An 18,542-nucleotide genomic window follows, 5' to 3' on the forward strand; every position below is an offset into this window, starting at 1 on the left:
AACTGGCCTGGTCCTCAAAGGGTTAAGTATGAAGTTACATTATTGGCTAACCAGCCCAGTCTTCTTAGTTAATCTTAGTTTGTAAAACTTCCAGTTGTTCTCCATTTCTCGCCGTACAGAACGTACATTGGAGTCCAAGTTTTAGCAATCGGTTGACGTCATCCTCTTTTACATAGAAGACGTAACCCAAACTCTGACGTCACGCTGCCAGGAATCCTTCTGATTTCCAGCAGGCTGTTCTACTCTCCGGCTCTCCGCCCCGCGCGGCTCAAAGTGTCTCTTCATTGTGCCCTGCATAGGCTGAGGGAGGGTGACGAAGTGTCTCTAACAGCCAAAGCGGAGACCAACAAGTGGGCGGTGACTGTCCTTGGTCTATGAATAATAAATAAAAAGGCGGAGTTTCGCAGTCTCGTTGGTTTCTTCTAGACCAGAGGGGGCGTGTCCTGGTTATGAATAATTAATTATAGAGGCGTATGGTCAGGGGAGTGATATGATTGGTGGAAAGGTGATGAGTAATCTCCGCAGACGAAGTGACCCCGGGTGATTACTGGACGCTGATTGGTGGCGGGTTGACTGAGGACGGAATTATGGGCGGGAAAGGGCTGAAACTCTGGCAGTGTTTGGCATTTGTGGGCGGGTCTGTGAGAGGTGGGTCAAGCAGTTTCCGGCTTCGGTGTCACAGACTGTCGGAGCTGCGTCAGAGAGAAGAAGCTCCTGGAAGTTGTGAGAGGCGGAGATAGGTGAGAGTTGCTGCTTTCATACTTATCTTATGGAATGTGACTTTACTGGGACCTCCAAATGCTGCTCACATGGCGGACTGGTGCAGGGCTGTGTACATGCTGGTTATGATATTGGTGGACACGTAGGACAGGAAGGAAGTGTGTTGTGGAGCAGGCAGCAGGAACTGCCATTTGGTATATAGATGTCTGTATATACAGATGTGTGTGTGTGTATATATATATATATATATATATATATATATATATACAGGGGTGCACCACCCATGAGGCAACCTGAGGCGATTGCCTCAGGCAGCACCAGCTAGGGGCAAAAGGGGCAACAGAAGGGGATTATCTGATTCTGCAGTATAGTATTGGGAAGTACAGTGGGCACAGTATGTGGTGCTGTATTACTCTGTGTGTTTTGTAGCTGTATATGTAATGTTTTCGAAGTATGTCTTTAACAGTAGTGGTGGAGGGAAGGGGTTAGGATAAGAAATTGTGCAATTAGTTATTGAGCGCTGTTCACATGTCCGTTATAGGCTTTGTTGCATGTTCTGTCAAGTTTCCATGATAAAAAGAAGAAAATGGCACAGCATGCAGCATTATTTTTTTTACAGTACAATAACAGAAAAATGAAAGTGACCGTGGTGCTGGATCTGACACATGATGGACACAGACACCCAATGGACCTCACTGACTATATTAGATTCCATTATGGTGTCTGTGTCCATCATGTGTCAGATCCAGCACTGCGGTCACTTTCATTTTTCTGTTACCGTAATACAACAGGAAAAAAAGGAAGTGTGAACCCCGTGTCATCTGGAGGTACGCTCGTTTGATGTCCAGAAGCGCTATTCAAGCCATAGAATTACAGCAACTCTGGCTGAAATCTGTCAAAGTGGATCCAAAAATGAGGAGCCTACAGCTTGACATACACAAGTCGGCGATCTCTCTGGATCCTCCTATACATAAGCAGCTCAGCCGAGCATGCATATAGTGAATGCAATATCTCCTTATGGAGGGCGTCTCAACAGGTGAATGGGGAAATGGGAGAAAGCCATTGCCTGCTAACAAAAGCTTTGAGTAATTGAATCCAACTTGCCCAATCCTTATTTTCCTATACTTAAGCCATGAAGGGAGAGTGGAGAGGCCCCTGTACACATTAGATGGTTGGCTGAACCCGCCAATGTCACTTCTAATATGTATGTCTTCATAGAGGACATGAGACGGTTGTCCAAAGCAGTTTCCTCCTTTAAAGGGGTTTTCCAGTTAGGCTAGTTTCACACTTCCGGCAAGCCGTTCTGGCTTAGAATGCCTGGGATTGGCTGGACGCAAACCGCTGCCAGCGTTTGTTTTAATCATATTTGCTGGATTTCAGTCGGACCCCATTATGGTTAATGGGGCCGGACGGCAGTGATAAATCTGGCAGACTCTTCCCGACAGCCTGCCGTATCTGTAAACACTAGTGCGAAACTAGCCTTAGTGGCATCTCAGAGTTGGTGAACATTGATGTGACAGGACAGTATTCACAGGTTATGTTAGCGGCACCTTACAACCAGTGTTGGACTGGGGTGCCTAGGGCCCACCGTACGGACACAGTCACGTATTACCTGCTCACACAGCAGCAAGATGCTACCAGATGATTGAATATAGGGGTCCCTGCAGCAACTCTGAGGAGGTAGGTCCTGGGGAGGACACTGGTAGCTTTCCTCTATACCTAGAAGTCATCTCAGCTGTAATCGTGTCTGTAATAATAAACTGGGGAGTTTCTTTAATAATCTATCAAGTTTTTATATGAACATCGGCTGGTTGAGGTGCTGTACATTGACTATATGTATGTAGTGCAGTAAGTCTACCGTGTTATGTGCCACTTGTGCAGGGGGTGGGTGACTAGGGGCCCACCTTGCTCTGGGTCCCAACGGGGGATTTACCTGTACCCCTGTGGGCCAGTCCGAGCCTGCTTACAGCCATTGGGGTTCCCCATATTTCAATCTCGTCCTTTACTAAGGCTGGTGAATGTTTTGACATAGGGACAGATGTCCAGTTGGATACGTCCGTAGAGATGCACAGATCAGTCATGGCTGATGATTGGCTGAGTGCTCTCTTTTCCGGTGTCAAGAGGGACCAGTAAGTAAAGACCAGTGGTGGACCTAGGGAACGTCGGAACGGGATCTGTGGGGATCGGTAAGAGTAAGGCCCGATGATTGCGCATATTTGATCTGATAAAATGTTTGTGTTCATTTGGCTATGTTTTTTTTTTTCTTCAGTTGTATATGACATTACAGTTCATTATGTCCAAGGCAGGAGGTTGTGACATTGACCCGTGCTTGGCATGTATTAGATAGTTCTAATGTCCAGCCATCCAACCTTTGCAAAACTATAACTTCCATCGTTTGTAGGGCATGTTGGGTGCTGTAGTTATAAGGAAATCATTGTCCTTATATCATATAATTCAGTGTTGGATGTCATCTCCATATGCTCGGTATACAAACCTCATCTGCATCATTAGCTTCACACCTTTGGGTGGTGTGACTGAAAAATCTGGGTGGAAATAATGAAAATGTAAGATGCATCATACTGAGGTCGTGTATTGTGCTGGGGTGGTGTAATATGACATCATTGTATAATAGCTGATCCATCTGTAGGTCGCTGTGGAAGAATGTCATCATGTATTGATCTGCACTAATGGTCTAGACGGATTGGGAATAGCAGGTCACGATTCTGTGTCTTGCATCGTTAGCAGGGGCGCGCCTCGCGTTTTCCATTGTGATTTTAAGTGTTGCTGAGAACACTTGTTTGGTGTATGGTGGGGGTTGTCATCTCTAACCTTGGGGTTTTTAGATGAGTTGTTGGGATCCAGAGGCACAAGATTTTTGTGTCCAACCTCTATGGGGGGGGGGAGACGTCTGACGAACTGCAGACGCAAGCGCTGGTTTTGGCCCCCGATGTGTTGTATTTTTCAGGTACGTTGAGCAGCAGGGGGGCTTTTGACCCACAGTTAAAGAAGGCATCCTGGAGATGAACATTTCCTGGAGAGTTAGGCCTCATGCACACGACTGTGGTATGTTTTGTGGTCCGCAAAACACAGATGGTGTCCGTGCGCGTTCCGCAATTTGTGGAATGGCACGGACAGCCTTTAAAATAAATGCCTATTCTTGTCCGCAAAGCGCGGACAAGAATAGGACATGTTATATTTTTTAGCGGGGCCACGGAACAGAGCAACGGATGCGGACAGCACATCTTTTGCAGCCCCATTGAACGGTGGCTCGGATGCAGACCAAAACAGCCATGTGCTTGAGGCCTTACTGGTAGAGATGGGTGTAGAGTTCTGACAGTTCACACCAATAAAACGCTCCAAGTAAATTACTATACGGTTTTCCCATTTAGGTAAATGGGAGGCGGATTGTGTGCATTTTCTGCGTGGAATCCACATCAAAATCCATGTCGAAAAAACACCTAAAGGGGCTATTCAGTGTGGATTTTCCCCCATGAACTTTGACGCAGACACCGTGGCTGCTGTGTGTTTTCTGCCCTCCATTGTTTTCAATGCTGGAGTTCTGGGCCCGGTAGGTAAAAGCCAGTACTACGTCAAGAAGGGATGTGTTAATTCTTGTCGCTGTGTGTAGACAGCTACCGCTTAGCTCCATTCCATTTTTGAGCGGGTCCAAGAATACTCACCATTTACAGCGGCAGTCAAGTGGATAAGGTTTTAAATATTGTCATTCTTACGCTGCAGAACTTTTCTTTAACAATATCTGCAATAACTTGATGTCGTCCGTGTGTACATTCTGCAAAAAATTAGAACACATTCTATTCTTGGCTGCAAAATGCGGACCACGGAGCCAGTGGAGTCAACGCGTCCGCAAAAAAAGGCAACATGGACGTCATCTGTGTTACGTGATACGGTTGTGTGCATGAGGCCTGAGGACTGCGCTGTTTAGTTGGTCTGCATTGTAAATGGCTGTTGCAGCGGCCACACCGCTATTAACAATATGGACTGACTGAACAGTCTTAATTAGAGCCTGCTGCGGCCTGTACAGCCATGCATTGCTCTACCACAGCACTGTCACAACCGCAACACAACCCAGCCATGTGGTCATAGCCTAAGGCAAGAATGATGAACTTAAAGGGGTTGTCTCACGTAGGGTACTTTCACACTAGCGGCAGGCTGTATCGGCGGGTGAACAGCCTGTCCGATCCATCCTGCTGCTAGTTCACGTGTGCCCCCGGACTGCCGATCCGTCCCCATTGACTGTAATGGGGGCAGGGCAGAGTTCCAGCGGCAGCATGGCAATGCACGCTGAGAAGCAGCCGGACTAAAAACCCATTTAAAGGAGTTCTTTCTTCCCTAGGATGTGCAATCACTTTATGGGGGTACAACACCTAAATCCTGAGAATGTAGGGGATATAAGGCTGGGTTCACACCTGAGCGTTTTACAGCGTGTTCCTACGCGCTGTAAAACGCTCAACAAGGAGAAACCAATGATTCCCTATGGGAATGGTTCTCATCTGGGCGTTTTACAGCGCGTACGATCGCGCTGTAAAACGCCCGACGCCCCAAGAAGTACATGAGCTTCTTTGGGGCGTCTTGTCGCGCGTTTCCGTACACAGACTTTCGGGAACGCGCGACAATGGGCGTTCGCTTGTCTCTGTATGCGCCGATTGCAAACGCCGGTACAATCGCGCATACAGAGCGCTCCTTTCAGAACGCTCAGGTCTGAACCCAGCGTTAGCGCTACCCCTACTCAGCTGTGCCCCAACCAGCTGATTCCAGCTGGTCCTATACGCTTGAGTGGATCTGTTGCCGTTTCAAATGGGAATACCCTTTCGACAGCTCAGCCAAAGAGGTCTGAATTTGTCTCTTTCCTCTCTTTACAGGATTAATATGAATGCTTATACGAGCCAAGTGTGTATGTTTATGCTGTGTATTCACACATCAGTGGTTTTCCACAGACTGAAGTATGCCCCATTCACACGACTGCAGACCAAAAATCGTCACACAATCTATCCGCATGTTTTGCAGATAGGATGCGGACCCATTCATTTCATTGAGGCCGCAATAAATGCAGGCAGCACACAGTGTGCTATCCATATGCCCTTCAAAAAGTCTGTGTTTGTCCGTTTTGCACACAAAAATGGGCATTGTTACAATGGGTACGCAAAACAAAAAACGGATGCAACACCGAGGTCACACGAATGTCATCCTTATTTTTGCAGACCGCAAAATACACATGGTCGTGTGAATGTACCCTCAGTCTGATTATGGATCCCTTACACATAGTCAGTGATGGATGCTATCTGTGTTTGGTTCATGGTTTTCACAGATTGTTGCTATGTACTGGAATTTGGTTGACACACGGAGAGCAAAAACTGTACACACGGACAGATTCATCATCTTCATGATGAACCACTGATCATCATGCATATAGATGTTTGAAAGGTAGATTTAGATGGGACGATTTTGCAGCAGATTGTTGGGACGTTATGTTTCTTCCTGACAGTCGGCTGCTCGTTCAGTGTATTTACATACAGCTATCTCCTTCGTGGTCTCTATTGCTATCCCTCGTCCTCCTACAGATTCGTGGTTTCTGAGCAGCAGATCACTGTTTAGACTACACAATCTGCTGCCAAGAAACTATGGTTGGTGGTGCCTGCATGAACATCAGGATCACCCGAAGAAACTGCGGCACATTTACATGGTCAGATTGTTGGGAGCAACATTTCGCAGGAATGGTCGTTCCCGATAATCTGGATGATTATTGGCTCATGCAAATACAGCTTAAAGGGAACCGGTCACCGGGATTTTGGGTATAGAGCCGAGGACATGGGTTGCTAGATGGCCGCTATTAGAGCTGCAATATCCAGTCCCCATAGCTCTGTGTGCTTTTATTGTGTATAAAAACCGATTTGATACATATGCAAATTAACCTGAGATGAGTCAGAGCTTGAAAATATGACTCTTCTCAGGTCACACGAGTAAGATATGACTTATGTTAATTTGCATATGTATCAAATCGTTTTTTTTTTCTACGCAATAAAAGCACAGAGAGCTATAGGGACTGGGTATTGTGGATGTGCTAGCGGCCATCTAGCAACCCATGTCCTCAGCTCTATACACAAAATCCCGGTGACAGGTTCCCTTTTAAGGGCTCATGCACACGAATGTGCGCCGGCCGGGCCCGTGCTGTGGTCCGCAATGACCATAGGGCCTCCACATGCAGATCGTGAACCTGTACACTTGAATGGGGTCTTCCGACGGTACGCAACACACAACTTTTTTTGCGGTGTAGAGGCACAGAGAGAAACCCCACAGAAGCACTACGTAGTGCTTCCGTGGGGTTCCGCACCGACCTTCCGAATTGCAGACCCATTCAAGTGGGTCTGCATCCACGCTGCGGGGTGCTCACTGCCGGTGCCTGTGTATTGCGGGCCGCAATACAGGCCCAGCCGGCACACATTAGTGTGCATGAGCCCTAAGGCTACTTTCACACTAGCGTTTGGCTGTCCGCTTGTGAGCTCTGTTTGAAGGGGCTCACAAGCGGACCCGAACGCTTCCGTCCAGCCCCAATGCATTCTGAGTGGACGCGGATCCGCTCATAATGCATCAGTCTGGCGGCGTTGAGCCTCCACTCAGCAGGCGGACACTTGAACGCTGCTTGCAGCATTCGGGTGTCCGCCTGGCCGTGCGGAGGCGTGCGGATCCGTCCAGACTTAGAATGTAAGTCAATGGGGACGGATCCGTTTGAAGATGACACACTATGGCTCAATCTTCAAACGGATCCGTCCCCCATTGACTTTCAATGTAAAAGTCTGGACGGATCCGTTCAGGCTAATTTCACACTTAGACATTTTTTGACAATATAATGCAGACGGATCCGTTCTGAACGGAGCCACCGTCTGCATTAATATGAGCGGATCCGTTCAGAACGGATCCGATCGAACGCTAGTGTGAAAGTAGCCTAAGTCGGCTTTTCACACCCCACAGTAAACTATCTTGTCTGTATGACGTGTCCTTAATCGGTGATGGGTTATGAAGCTTCATACAAACGTGTGTGTGGCACTAATCCCTGTAGCACTAGTGCTTTTAGTAGTGAACCAGTGTCATTACTATATAAAGCTTTTTTAAATTAGAATTGTGACACCCCTTTCTCCATTGAGATCTTGCGGCACTCTGTGCTGCCGTCATAATAGTGGGACACGATGGTGCACAATGCTAGTCAGTCTATTGCACAATTTTGTTCACTTTATTAACTCTTCTGACTGGACTGGGAATTTTCTAGTGAGATGGTATCTGGAGACAAAATGCACTTTTAGACTTTTTTATTTTATCTTTTTAAATGAGGTTCCTTGTCTGTTTTTCATCTCATGTACCTATGATGTAACGTGCCCGTCTATGCGTATCATCTTGGGCCACATGTGTTGCACTATTAGTCAGCTTGGGCCTATTTGTTTACAGAGCGGAGCCGTCTCTGAAGCTGGAGGAGTCTGTACTGTGTGATGACATCACCGGGTTTCACCATCAGCATCTGACATCTATCGTGTGTTGTCATTGTGGTTCGCCTTTGCTAGTACTTTAAAGGTTTTGTTTTTCGTAACTAGAGGAATTTTGAATGGCCTTTACGTGATCAGGGTCCTCCTTGAATAAGTGTATCCTTTTAAAGAGGACCCTCTTCCATAGTACTGAGTCTTGTTTTCTACGTGTATGAATGGCAGCGACCTGATAGTTGTTGTTGTTGTTGTTCTCACTGTTGGTTTAGTTCATTTTAGTTTATATTCTTCATACTACAGCAGGTTTTCATGCAGTCATTTCCTGTTGTACCTGTGGTAGACTTGTGATTATACCCAGCAATGTGAGCAGCTAGAACAGCAGTATAAAGCATGGAGTAGGGAAGGATTTTCAAACAGTGCAGATATGCTGAAGTCCCTGATTGCCGTGAAAAAAGTGCAATACAGTATCGGTCCTTAAAGAGGACCTTTCACTCGTATACAAACTAAAAACGAACTATACCTGTGGGCAGAGCGGCGCCCAGGGGTCCCCCTGCACTTACTAGTATGCCTGGGCGCCGCTCCATTCGCCCGGTATAGGCTCCGGTGTCTCAGCTCCGTCTGTTGTACTGGACTGATTTTTTTTTTTTTTTTGTAGGAGGCGTGTCCCTTGCTGCAGCACTGGCCAATCGCAGCGCACAGCTCATAGCCAGTCTGATAATAATGTGGCTTAAAGGGAACCTGTCACCGGGATTTTGTGTATAGAGCTGAGGACATGGGTTGCTAGATGGCCGCTAGCACACCTGCAATCCCCATAGCTCTGTGTGCTTTTATTGTGCAAAAACCCTGATTTGATACATATGCAAATTAACCTGGGATGAGTCCTGTCCCTGAGATGAGTTAGGGACAGGACACATCTCAGGGTAATTTGCATATGTATTAAATCTGTTTTTTTTACATAATAAAAGCACACAGAGCTATGGGGACTGGATACTGCAGATGTGCTAGGGGCCATCTAGCAACCCATGTACTCAGCTCTATACACAAAATCCCGGTGACAGGTCATAAACACTTATTTAACCACCTCAGGACCGCCGTACGCAGGATTGCGTCCTGCCGGCGGCCCTGCTCTTCTGGGTGGACGCATATACGCGTCCTCCCGCGAGAGCCGAGATTTCCTGTGAACGCGCGCACACAGGCGCGCGCGCTCACAGGAACGGAAGGTAAGCGAGTGGATCTCCAGCCTGCCAGCGGCGATCGCTCGCTGGCAGGCTGGAGATCCGAATTTTTTAACCCCTAACAGGTATATTAGACGCTGTTTTCATAACAGCGTCTAATATACCTCCTACCTGGTCCTCTGGTGGTCCCTTTTGTTAGGATCGACCACCAGAGGACTCAGGTAGCTCAGTACAGTCGCACCAAACACCACACTACACTACACCCCCCCCCCCCCGTCACTTATTAACCCCTGATCACCCCATATAAACTCCCTGATCACCCCCCTGTCATTGATCACCGCCCTGTCATTGATCACCCCCCTGTCAGGCTCCGTTCAGACGTCCGTATGATTTTTACGGATCGACGGATACATGGATCGGATCCGCAAAAAGCATACGGACGTCTGAATGGAGCCTTACAGGGGGGTGATCAATGACAGGCGGGTGATCACCCATATACACTCCCTGATCACCCCCCTGTCATTGATCACCCCCCTGTAAGGCTCCATTCAGACGTCCGCATGTGTTTTGTGGATCCGATCCATGTATCCATGGATCCGTAAAAATCATGCGGACGTCTGAATGGAGCCTTACAGGGGGGTGATCAATGACAGGCGGGTGATCACCCATATACACTCCCTGATCACCCCCTGTCATTGATCACCCCCCTGTAAGGCTCCATTCAGACGTCCGCATGATTTTTACGGATCCATGGATACATGGATCGGATCCGCAAAACACATGCGGACGTCTGAATGGAGCCTTACAGGGGGTGATCAATGACAGGCGGGTGATCACCCATATACACTCCCTGATCACCCCCTGTCATTGATCACCCCCCTGCCGCATGTGTTTTGTGGATCCGATCCATGTATCCATGGATCCGTAAAAAATCATGCGGATGTCTGAATGGAGCCTTACAGGGGGGGTGATCAGTGACAGGGGGGTGATCACCCTGATCACCCCCTGTCATTGATAACCCCCCTGTAAGGCTCCATTCAGACGTCCGCATGTGTTTTGTGGATCCGATCCATGGATCCGTAAAAAATCATGCAGATGTCTGAATGGAGCCTTACAGGGGGGGTGATCAGTGACAGGGGGGTGATCACCCTGATCACCCCCTGTAAGGCTCCATTCAGACGTCCGCATGTGTTTTGTGGATCCGATCCATGGATCCGTAAAAAATCATGCAGATGTCTGAATGGAGCCTTACAGGGGGGGTGATCAGTGACAGGGGGGTGATCACCCTGATCACCCCCTGTCATTGATAACCCCCCTGTAAGGCTCCATTCAGACGTCCGCATGTGTTTTGTGGATCCGATCCATGGATCCGTAAAAAATCATGCGGATGTCTGAATGGAGCCTTACAGGGGGGGTGATCAGTGACAGGGGGGTGATCACCCTGATCACCCCCTGTCATTGATAACCCCCTGTAAGGCTCCATTCAGACGTCCGCATGTGTTTTGCGGATCCGATCCATGGATCCGTAAAAATTATACGGACGTCTGAATGGAGCCTTACCAGGGGGGTGATCAATGACAGGGGGGTGATCCGGGAGTCTATATGGGTGATTACCCCCCTGTCATTGATCACCCCCCTGTCATTGATCACCCCCCCCTGTAAGGCTCCATTCAGACATTTTTTTTGGCACAAGTTAGCGGAAATTTTTTGTTTGTTTTTGTTTTTTCTTACTAAGTCTCATATTCTACTAACTTGTGTCAAAAAATAAAATCTCACATGAACTCGCCATACCCCTCACGGAATCCAAATGCGTAAACATTTTTAGACATTTATATTCCAGACTTCTTCTCACGCTTTAGGGCCCCTAAAAAGCCAGGGCAGTATAAATACCCCACATGTGACCCCATTTCGGAAAGAAGACACCCCAAGGTATTCGCTGAGGGGCATATTGAGTCCATGAAAGATTGAAATTTTTGTCCTAAGTTAGCGGAAAGTGAGACTTTGTGAGAAAAAAACCAAAAAAATCAATTTCCGCTAACTTATGCAAAAAATAAAAAATTTCTAGGAACTCGCCAGGCCCCTCATTGAATACCTTGGGGTGTCTTCTTTCCAAAGTGGGGTCACATGTGGGGTATTTATACTGCCCTGGCTTTTTAGGGGCCCGAAAGTGTGAGAAGAAGTCTGGGATCCAAATGTCTAAAAATGCCCTCTTAAAAGGAATTTGGGCCCCTTTGCGCATCTAGGCTGCAAAAAAGTGTCACACATCTGGTATCGCCGTACTCAGGAGAAGTTGGGGAATGTGTTTTGGGGTGTCATTTTACATATACCCATGCTGGATGAGAGAAATAGCTTGGCAAAAGACAACTTTTCCCATTTTTTTATACAAAGTTGGCATTTGACCAAGATATTTTTCTCACCCAGCTTGGGTATATGTAAAATGACACCCCAAAACACATTCCCCAACTTCTCCTGAGTACGGCGATACCAGATGTGTGACACTTTTTCTGCCAAGGTGGGCAAAGGGGCACATATTCCAAAGTGCACCTTTCGGATTTCACCGGTCATTTTTTACACATTTTGATTGCAAAGTTCTTCTCACACATTTGGGCCCCTAAATTGCCAGGGCAGTATAACTACGCCACAAGTGACCCCATTTTGGAAAGAAGACACCCCAAGGTATTCCGTGAGGGGCATGGCGAGTTCCTAGAATTTTTTATTTTTTGTCGCAAGTTAGTGGAATATGAGACTTTGTAAGAAAAATAAAATAAAATAAAATCATCATCATTTTCCGCTAACTTGTGACAAAAAATAAAAAGTTCTATGAACTCACTATGCCCATCAGTGAATACCTTAGGGTGTCTACTTTCCGAAATGGGGTCATTTGTGGGGTTTTCTACTGTTTGGGCATTGTAGAACCTCAGGAATCATGACAGGTGCTCAGAAAGTCAGAGCTGTTTCAAAAAGCGGAAATTCACATTTTTGTACCATAGTTTGTAAATGCTATAACTTTTACCCAAACCATTTTTTTTTTTTTGCCCAAACATTTTTTTTTTTATCAAAGACATGTAGAACAATAAATTTGGAGAAAAATTTATATATGGATGTCGTTTTTTTGCAAAATTTTACAGCTGAAAGTGAAAAATGTCATTTTTTTGCAAAAAAATCGTTACATTTTGATTAATAACAAAAAAGTAAAAATGTCAGCAGCAATAAAATACCACCAAATGAAAGCTCCATTAGTGAGAAGAAAAGGAGGTAAAATTCATTTGGGTGGAAAGTTGCATGACCGAGCGATAAACGGTGAAAGGAGTGTAGTGCCGAAGTGTAAAAAGTGCTCTGGTCATGAAGGGGGTTTCACCTAGCGGGGCTGAAGTGGTTAAAGGGAACCTATCAGTAATTTTAGAGATAAGGTTTATTAGATGAAGGGCACAAAGTGAAAGTACCAGTCACACAGCTAGAAAAACGGTTAACCCTTTGACAGAACAGTTCAATATTTTTAATAAAAGCCAATTGCAAAAATGATTTTTAGTTAAAAAAAATTTCATGTAGAAATAACGCAATGTAATACAGTACCAGCAAAGTGAATGAGTGTACTCTTTGCTTTTTATTTCCATGTGGAAATTGACCTGCTATGTGGATTTTAATATCCACAGCATGTCAGTTAGTTATTTGTGCATTCCGTACCTTCTCTAAATAACGAAGATTTATGTGCATTTGTGGATTTTCTACACACAAATCTCCACCGTGTGGTGGTACCCTTGGGCCTTGTTGACATTTCCATGTCAGTTTCATGTCTGTAAAGCACCCGTGTTTGGTCCGTGTTTCAGTTTTTTTACCCTTGTGTTATCTGTATTCCTCGGATGCTGCTCAGCTGAAAATGTATCTCCATGGCATCTCCTATCAGTGGTCAGTGAAAAACTGACGCAACACGGATGTTGTGCCCGTGATTGTCACAGACTGATAGACTTCATTAGGTATGTTCGGTCAGCATCACGGACCAAAGTAGTGCGTGTCTCTGTGATTTTTATTTATTTATTTTTTCCTAACCCACCCAAAAAAATACTAATGTCAACAGACACATTGAAATGATTGAGTATGTGTGATGAATGTGGAATATATGGACAGCACACATCAGTGAAAAATGGAAATGTGAACGAGGCCTTAGTGACCAAGCACTTTTTTATTTCAATTATTGTTTCTCATTCCAAGAGCTATAACATTAATCTCACCGTTTAGATTTTTCCATTGATGTAGTTGTATTAGGGCTTGTTTTTTGCAGGGCAAGTTGTAGATTTTAATGGCACCATTTTGTGGTACACATAACTTACGGATTAACTTGGGCTACTTTCACACTGGCGTTTTGGCTTTCCATTTGTGAGATTCGTTCAAGGCTCTCACAAGTGGTCCAAAACGGATCAGTTTTGCCCTCTTAATGCATTCTGAATGGAAAAGGATCCGCTCAGAATGCATCAGTTTTTTGCTCCGTTCCGTCTCCATTCCGCTTTGGAGGCGGATACCATTATCTGAACAGATCAGTCTGTGCAGATCCATGACGGCTCCACACCAAACGCGAGTGTGAAAGTAGGTAGCCTTAGGCTACTTTCACATTAGCATTTTCAAATCCGCTATTGAGATCCGTCATAGGAGTGAATGGGTCCACATCCGATCCACAAAAAAACAGATGTACTTTGAGTTATTTCTCCCAGAAGCAAACCTCTGTAATACTGCGCCCTACAGAGATAAAAAAAAAAATTAAAATGTATATCTCCATATAAATTGCAGGAAAACAAAGGTAACCTAGGACCCTGTCAAAAAAATCTATCTACACCAACAGATTACCTGACCAGTATCTGTCCAACCAGACCAATAGTTACTGTGTATAACAAAAGATCTGTGTGTAAGCGGCCATCTGACCAGAAAATCTTAGGTCAAGCCGGTCTCTCTGATGACAAATCTAATGTTTTTTTTTTCCCCTCAGGAAGTAATTTCTGATCACTCCCTAAACAGTCCACGAACTTTCTTTTTGAAGACAAACTGATGTTGTTTCCCTGTGTTGTACGTTATGTTAGTTGACGTGCTTTGTCCATTTGACGGAAATTCCAGTGGTTTCCTTTTTCCTCCCTTGCCTGAACCCTATGAAATCACCAGTAGCGAGGTCAACTAGAAGAAGGCCCAGGATTGTTTATATTGTGTGTATGCCTTCCAAAGTAATCTAGATCTCCATCTTGGAACCTTACCCAAAAGTTACAGCTGTGCCTCTGCCATCCCCTTTTTACCAGCGGTTACAGAAGTGACTCCTAAGGGTACTTTCACACTAGCTTTATTCTTTTCCGGTATTGAAATTCAGTAAAGGGTCTCAATACCGGGGAAAAAAAACGCTTCAGTTTTATCTTAATGCATTCCGGTCTGCGCATGCGCAGGGGTATAGGAGGAGCGGGTTTCTCTTTTAATCTTTGAGTATTTTTCACCAGATCCGTAAAAAACTGCTATCCATTTGTATACGGCAGGCAGCTCCGTTGCCGGAACTGCCTGCCGGATTTTAAAAATGCTAGTATGAAAGTACCCCAAACTCCGTTGGCACAAATATGCCTCCCTTTCTTCTCTTGTAGTCAAGCCAAGCATTTCTCCTTCCACCAGCAACAGTGCACAGCATGCACCTTCTTCCCAACAGTAGTCACAGAAGAACCACTACTTACCTCCAGCATGCTCCTGCAGTGCTGGTAGTTCTCTCTATAGGGGGTCCGGCAGAAATGTCTTATGCCTTTATCTCCTTTTGGCCTCACCTCCTGGCAGGATCAGTCTGTGACCACCTCTGTAGAAACAAATAGACCCTGATCTGTCTCTTAGTACCGGCCACTGAATATAAGTAGCGCAGAAAGCAAGACCTGGATGTCGGGTCCAAATCTCCAATTGACCTGGCAACATCTGGTTCTAGCATCTTTTTTGCTCCATGGACAACCCATTCTGTGAACAAAGGCTCAAACAGGGAAGAGTCTGTGTATAACTTTGCTTTGATGGTTCACTGGATGAAGTGTCCAAAGTGGCTGACCATAACTGCAACTATTTTTCCTTAGAGGAATGAAGGGCAGCTCTGGAGCACAAACTGCTGCTAATATGTGACTGAATTGGGCTGTGTTCACATTGGCACCGATAGTTCCATTGTTCTCTTCAAGTCATAGGACAGAATAACAAAATAATAGAAAATGAGGCATTGAGGACATGAACGGCACCCCATGGACCCTAGTGACTATGATAGGGTCTGTCGGGTTTTTGTGAAGCCAGCATTTCACTGGACAACATTTTGGCAGGGATTTTTGACTGCTTCTGCGATGGAGGACCCCTACGGAGCTTTTCCAGCAGATGTGTATGAAGCCGTAGAGGGGATGAACTTTGTGGTTATATCTTATATCCCATCCACATTAATTTGCTTTTTTGCTTATGTTTTGTGAGGCGATAAGCTGTTTATATTGCTATATTCTGGCTAGCCCTAGGGCTTTGTGGCGTAGAGAAGACATTACGTAAATGTGTACACCGTAGCTTTGTGTAGGAGTTTTATTTTTTTGCTGCTTTGCAGAAAATGTAACTTGTGCACAACAAAGATCCCCGTTCTGAAAGCTGCCGCATAGAAGTGATCTTCTGAAGGTGGGTATCGACACAGACGTATCTTGGATGAGCGTCTCCTACATTTTGTCATAGTTAATAGTAAATGATTTGTTTTCTGTGCATCTGGAGAGACCAAAATGAAAATAAAGAATTGTGTTATTGCCATCAAGTGCTTCTGGCCAAATAATGCTTCTAAAATATGGAGATCGCTGTCTTAGGTAGTGAAAAAGAGTTCCTTCTTGTCACGTAGAAACTTGGCTTTCAGCCTCTACAAAAGGTTTCTGTGAAATTCTGTTAGTAATGAACGTGCAATGTCTGAGGTAACATATTTTTTTTTTTTTATATATTGTATGTGTTTTTTCTTGTTTTATGCAGTTATTAGTCTTTCTCATCTCAGTTGCTAACTAAATATCACTATGGGGCTGCTGTGCTGAAAAAATGAGGGAAGGTGGAATCTACATTTCAGACATTGGGTGCACAGTGACATTTGTCATTTGACCACATGCAACATAACATATAATCGTGGTCCATAGCCCATGGAATTCCCTCAGCAATAGCACAAGACCATTAGAAGAAGACATGTCAGAATGGTCCAATGCCACCACAGCATTACGTGCCTCTGTAAACCTAGTGGGACCTGGTAAATTAAGGAGTTTCTAATGACCAGTTATTGCAAATCTTTTAATGAACGCTTATAAAGTAGTTGCATTCATCTTTTGGGTGTGTTTCAAATGCAATACATGGGCAAAAGTATTGGGACATCTAGACATTTCAGTTACAGGAGCTTTTATGACATCTGCTTTAAAGGGCTTCTGTCACTCCACTAAACTCATTTTTTTTTTTTTGTCTCCCTACAATCCTTATGCTGCGATTTCTTAATATATATAGCTATTACACTGTTTGGTTCAGTAGTTCTATCAAAAAACTGACTTTTATATTATGCAAATTACCTCTCTAGCAGCAGGTAGGGCGGCTACCTGCTGCTAGCAGCCGCATCCTCCATTCATAATGACGCCCCCTCCTCATGTTGATTGACAGGGCCAGCGGACGCGCTAGTCCTCTGACTGGCCCTGTCTGCGTTTTAAATCTCGCGCCGGTCTTCAGTTGGCGCAGGCGCACTCAGATGAGGACGCTCGCTCGGCCGCTCCATCCTCAGTGCGCCTGCGCCGGGTGTACATGTGACGTCATCGGCACAGGCGCGCGCGCTCACAGGAACGGAAGGTAAGCGAGTGGATCTCCAGCCTGCCAGCGGCGATCGCTCGCTGGCAGGCTGGAGATGTGATTTTTTTTTTAACCCCTAACAGGTATATTAGACGCTGTTTTGATAACAGCGTCTAATATACCTGCTACCTGGTCCTCTGGTGGTCCCTTTTGTTTGGATCGACCACCAGAGGACTCAGGCATCTCAGTAAAGTAGCACCAAATACCACTACACTACACCCCCCCTGTCACTTATTAACCCTTTATGAACCACTGATCACCCCTGATCACCTCCCTGTAAGGCTCCATTCAGACAAGTTAGCAGAAATATATATATATATTTTTTTTTTGTTTGTTTTTTCTTTCAAAGTCTCATATTCCACTAACTTGTGTCAAAAAATAAAACCTCACATGAATTCACCATACCCCTCACGGAATCCAAATGCGTAAATTTTTTTAGACATTTATATTCGACTTCTTCTCACGCTTTAGGGCCCCTAAAAAGCCAGGGCAGTATAAATACCCCACATGTGACCCCATTTCGGAAAGAAGACACCCCAAGGTATTCCGTGAAGGGCATATTGAGTCCATGAAAGATTGAAATTTTTGTCCCAAGTTAGCGGAAAGTGAGACTTTGTGAGAAAAAACAAATCAATTTCCGCTAACTTATGCCAAAAAAAAAAAATTCTATGAACTCGCCAGGCCCCTCATTGAATACCTTTTGGGTGTCTTCTTTCCAAAGTGGGGTCACATGTGGGGTATTTATACTGCCCTGGCTTTTTAGGGGCCCTAAAGCGTGAGAAGTCGTCTGGGATCCAAATGTCTAAAAATGCCCTCCTAAAAGAAATTTGGGCCCCTTTGCGCATCTAGGCTGCAAAAAAGTGTCACACATCTGGTATCGCCGTACTCAGGAGAAGTTGGGGAATGTGTTTTGGGGTGTCATTTTACATATACCCATGCTGGGTGAGATAAATATCTTGGTCAAATGCCAACTTTGTATAAAAAAAATGGGAAAAGTTGTCTTTTGCCAAGATATTTCTCTCACCCAGCATGGGTATATGTAAAATGACACCCCAAAACACATTCCCCAACTTCTCCTGAGTACGGCGATACCGCATGTGTGACACTTTTTTGCAGCCTAGGTGGGCAAAGGGACCCACATTCCAAAGTGCACCTTTCGGATTTCACCGGTCATTTTTTACAGATTTTGATTGCAAACTTCTTCTCACACATCTGGGCCCCTAGAATGCCAGGGCAGTATAACTACCCCACAAGTGACCCCATTTTGGAAAGAAGACACCCCAAGGTATTTTGTGATGGGCATAGTGAGTTCATGGAAGTTTTTATTTTTTGT

General features: G+C 45.3%; 1 protein-coding gene across 3 annotated transcripts in view; it reads left to right on the plus strand.

Annotated features, from left to right (window-relative positions):
• The first annotated feature begins 658 nt into the window (after window positions 1-658).
• STAT3 (signal transducer and activator of transcription 3) overlaps window positions 659-18,542 on the plus strand; it is an 88,818-nt gene continuing 70,934 nt past the window's right edge. The window contains exon 1 of one of the 3 annotated variants that reach the window (XM_044300000.1): window positions 659-740. Coding sequence is in view for 2 of the 3 variants with exons in the window: in XM_044299999.1 (XP_044155934.1) it covers window positions 4,269-4,288 (20 nt within the window). In the remaining variant the exon portion in view is untranslated. Of the gene's footprint in view, window positions 741-4,170; window positions 4,289-18,542 lie in introns of those variants that run through there. The other 2 variants (XM_044299999.1, XM_044299998.1) reach the window with 2 other exon arrangements.

The sequence above is a fragment of the Bufo gargarizans genome, chromosome 6 (genome assembly GCF_014858855.1).
Source record: "Bufo gargarizans isolate SCDJY-AF-19 chromosome 6, ASM1485885v1, whole genome shotgun sequence".
NCBI classification, from domain to species: Eukaryota; Metazoa; Chordata; class Amphibia; order Anura; family Bufonidae; genus Bufo; species Bufo gargarizans.